At 63.6% G+C, this 1,947-nt stretch overlaps 1 protein-coding gene across 1 annotated transcript in view; it reads right to left on the reverse strand.

Moving 5' to 3' along the window:
• Positions 1-1,485, reverse strand: part of CNFN (cornifelin) — a 2,078-nt gene extending 593 nt beyond the window's left edge. Inside the window, exons 1-3 of the mRNA XM_004693929.2 lie at positions 1,459-1,485; positions 738-852; positions 175-329 (exon numbers count right to left, since the gene is read on the reverse strand). Of these exons, the coding sequence (XP_004693986.1) occupies positions 175-329; positions 738-774 (192 nt within the window). The 5' untranslated portion in view covers positions 775-852; positions 1,459-1,485. The remainder of the gene's footprint in view (positions 1-174; positions 330-737; positions 853-1,458) is intronic.
• Between the last annotated feature and the right edge of the window lie 462 nt (positions 1,486-1,947).

The raw sequence follows: 1,947 nt of genomic DNA on the forward strand, positions 1-1,947 counted from the left end.
GGGGAGCTGGAGCCCCGAGAAGAAAGTTGCGGGTGCAAATGGGAGGCTGAGGGTTCGAAGGAAGGACTGAGGTTGGAGAATGTTGAGGGTCTGAGGTAAGGAGGGGAGAGCGAGCTTGGTAGGGCGTCGCAGAGGCATGGAGGTGACCATCCACCCCTCCGCTCCTCCGCTCGCGCTTCCCTCAGGCTGGAGGGGCCGCGGGCACGGGCACTCACAGATGGGCATGTCGTTGCAGCAGTCCGTGAGACCGGTGTGCCAGTCACTGGACTGGGTCTGGTAGCAGTTGTTGCTGGCACACTGGGGCTGGGTGGTCACTGGGTAGGACATGGCTGCAGAAGTAGGGGCAGGTCAGCGGCTGCCTCCCAGGGCCTCCTGGCCCTCCCCCTGCTGTGCCTCCCTCTGCCGGGCAGACTGGGCGGAGCCACTAGGCCGCCCCGGAGGGGACACTCTGCCTTCCCCTTCCCTACACCGGGCATCCCCGTTGCTGCTGGCTCCAGCACATCTGTGATGCTGAGGTGGGGGTGGGGGCCTGCTCTTGGGTAGGTGCCACATCTGGGCAGGCCGGGAAGTGCCGCTGCCTCCTCCACCTCTGGGCCTGGGGTGCCGTGTTCCTGCGATTCAGGAGGGCCTCTGGGGCGCAAGCAGGTGCCATCTGTCTTCGAAGTCAGGGTGCCCAGGGGAGGGAAGTGGCCGGTTCCGGGGACTGGAAGGGTTCCCAGTCCATCCGGCGATCCCACCTTTGCCTTTCACGCGGTCGTGCATCTCATACTGCATCTTGCTGGCCCTGAGGAGGTGGCGTTGGGGACGGCAGAGGTGGCAGCGGTGACAGCGGCAGAATCTGTCCAAGGGATGCTGGGTATTGGGGGAGAGGAGGGCGAGGGGCAGGGGCACTGGGGGTGGGTTCTGATGGGGAAGGGAGCTGGGGAGAGAGAGGCCAAGTCAGCCTGCCAGCTAGGAGAGACACGGAGTGGGGGTGGATGGCACCGGGCGAGAGGCTCGCCCATCACTGTACAGCTGCCCGACAGACCCCAGAGGACCCTCCTTGTACCAGAGGGAGAGCTGGAGAGACACACCGAGAGTCAGGGGCAAGGGGGGAGAGACACCAGAGCCAGGTGCCAGGAGATGCTGCCAGCGATGCTCACACCTGCCCAGCTGAACTGCTCTGCAAGCCCATTTCACAGGCAGAACACCGAGGCCCAGCAAGGTGAGGAGAAATGTCCCGCATCTGATGACTCCGGTCAAGAGAGCTAGTAGAGAACATGCTAGACCCCAAGACCTCCAGATTCAACCCAGTGCTACTCAAGGTGAGAAGAGGGAGAACCCAAAGAGCAACGAGAAAGACCTGCTGACAGAGAGCCAGCTAGAGCAGTGCCAGCAGGCAGCTGTGAGGGGGGCGGGGAGCATCGGAGGCGCCCGCAGGTCCGCCGCAGAGCAGAAGGCTGCGGCTTGTGCACCTACCTGCAGGTCTTTGAAGGCGCTGACAGAGGTGACTGGGACACTGAGTTCTCACCCTCAGCTGGAGCTGCCGCTGCTTATATTCGGGCGGGCCACTAGGGCCTGGGCGGGGCGCTGACCAGGAGCCAGGCAGCCAAGCCGGTCTGGCTGACTGTCTTCCCCCCATCTGGACTTCCCCTCCCTCTCTCTGCATCCCTCACCCCTCTCTGCCTCCCCTCCCCCCTTCGCAAGGAGGGGGTCCATGAGTGGGCAGCTGGAAGTGGAGCTAGGGAGAGGCGTGGGCAGGCAAAGCGAGAGATGGCAGAGTGGACAAGACAGATGGAGAACGGTGCAGAGCCAGAGAGGCACAGAGGTCTGGGGAAGTTAGCAAGAGGGGGACGAGATTCAGAGAAGAGGACACACAGATGGTCAGGGAGCGAGGCAGGTGGATGGAGAGGCCGCTCAGCTAAGGGAAAGAGGTGAGGAGAAAGGGTGAGGTGCCAGAGAGAGCCG

This window comes from Condylura cristata, unplaced genomic scaffold, assembly GCF_000260355.1.
Source record: "Condylura cristata isolate star-nosed mole 26May11 unplaced genomic scaffold, ConCri1.0 scaffold00041, whole genome shotgun sequence".
NCBI classification, from domain to species: domain Eukaryota; kingdom Metazoa; phylum Chordata; class Mammalia; order Eulipotyphla; family Talpidae; genus Condylura; species Condylura cristata.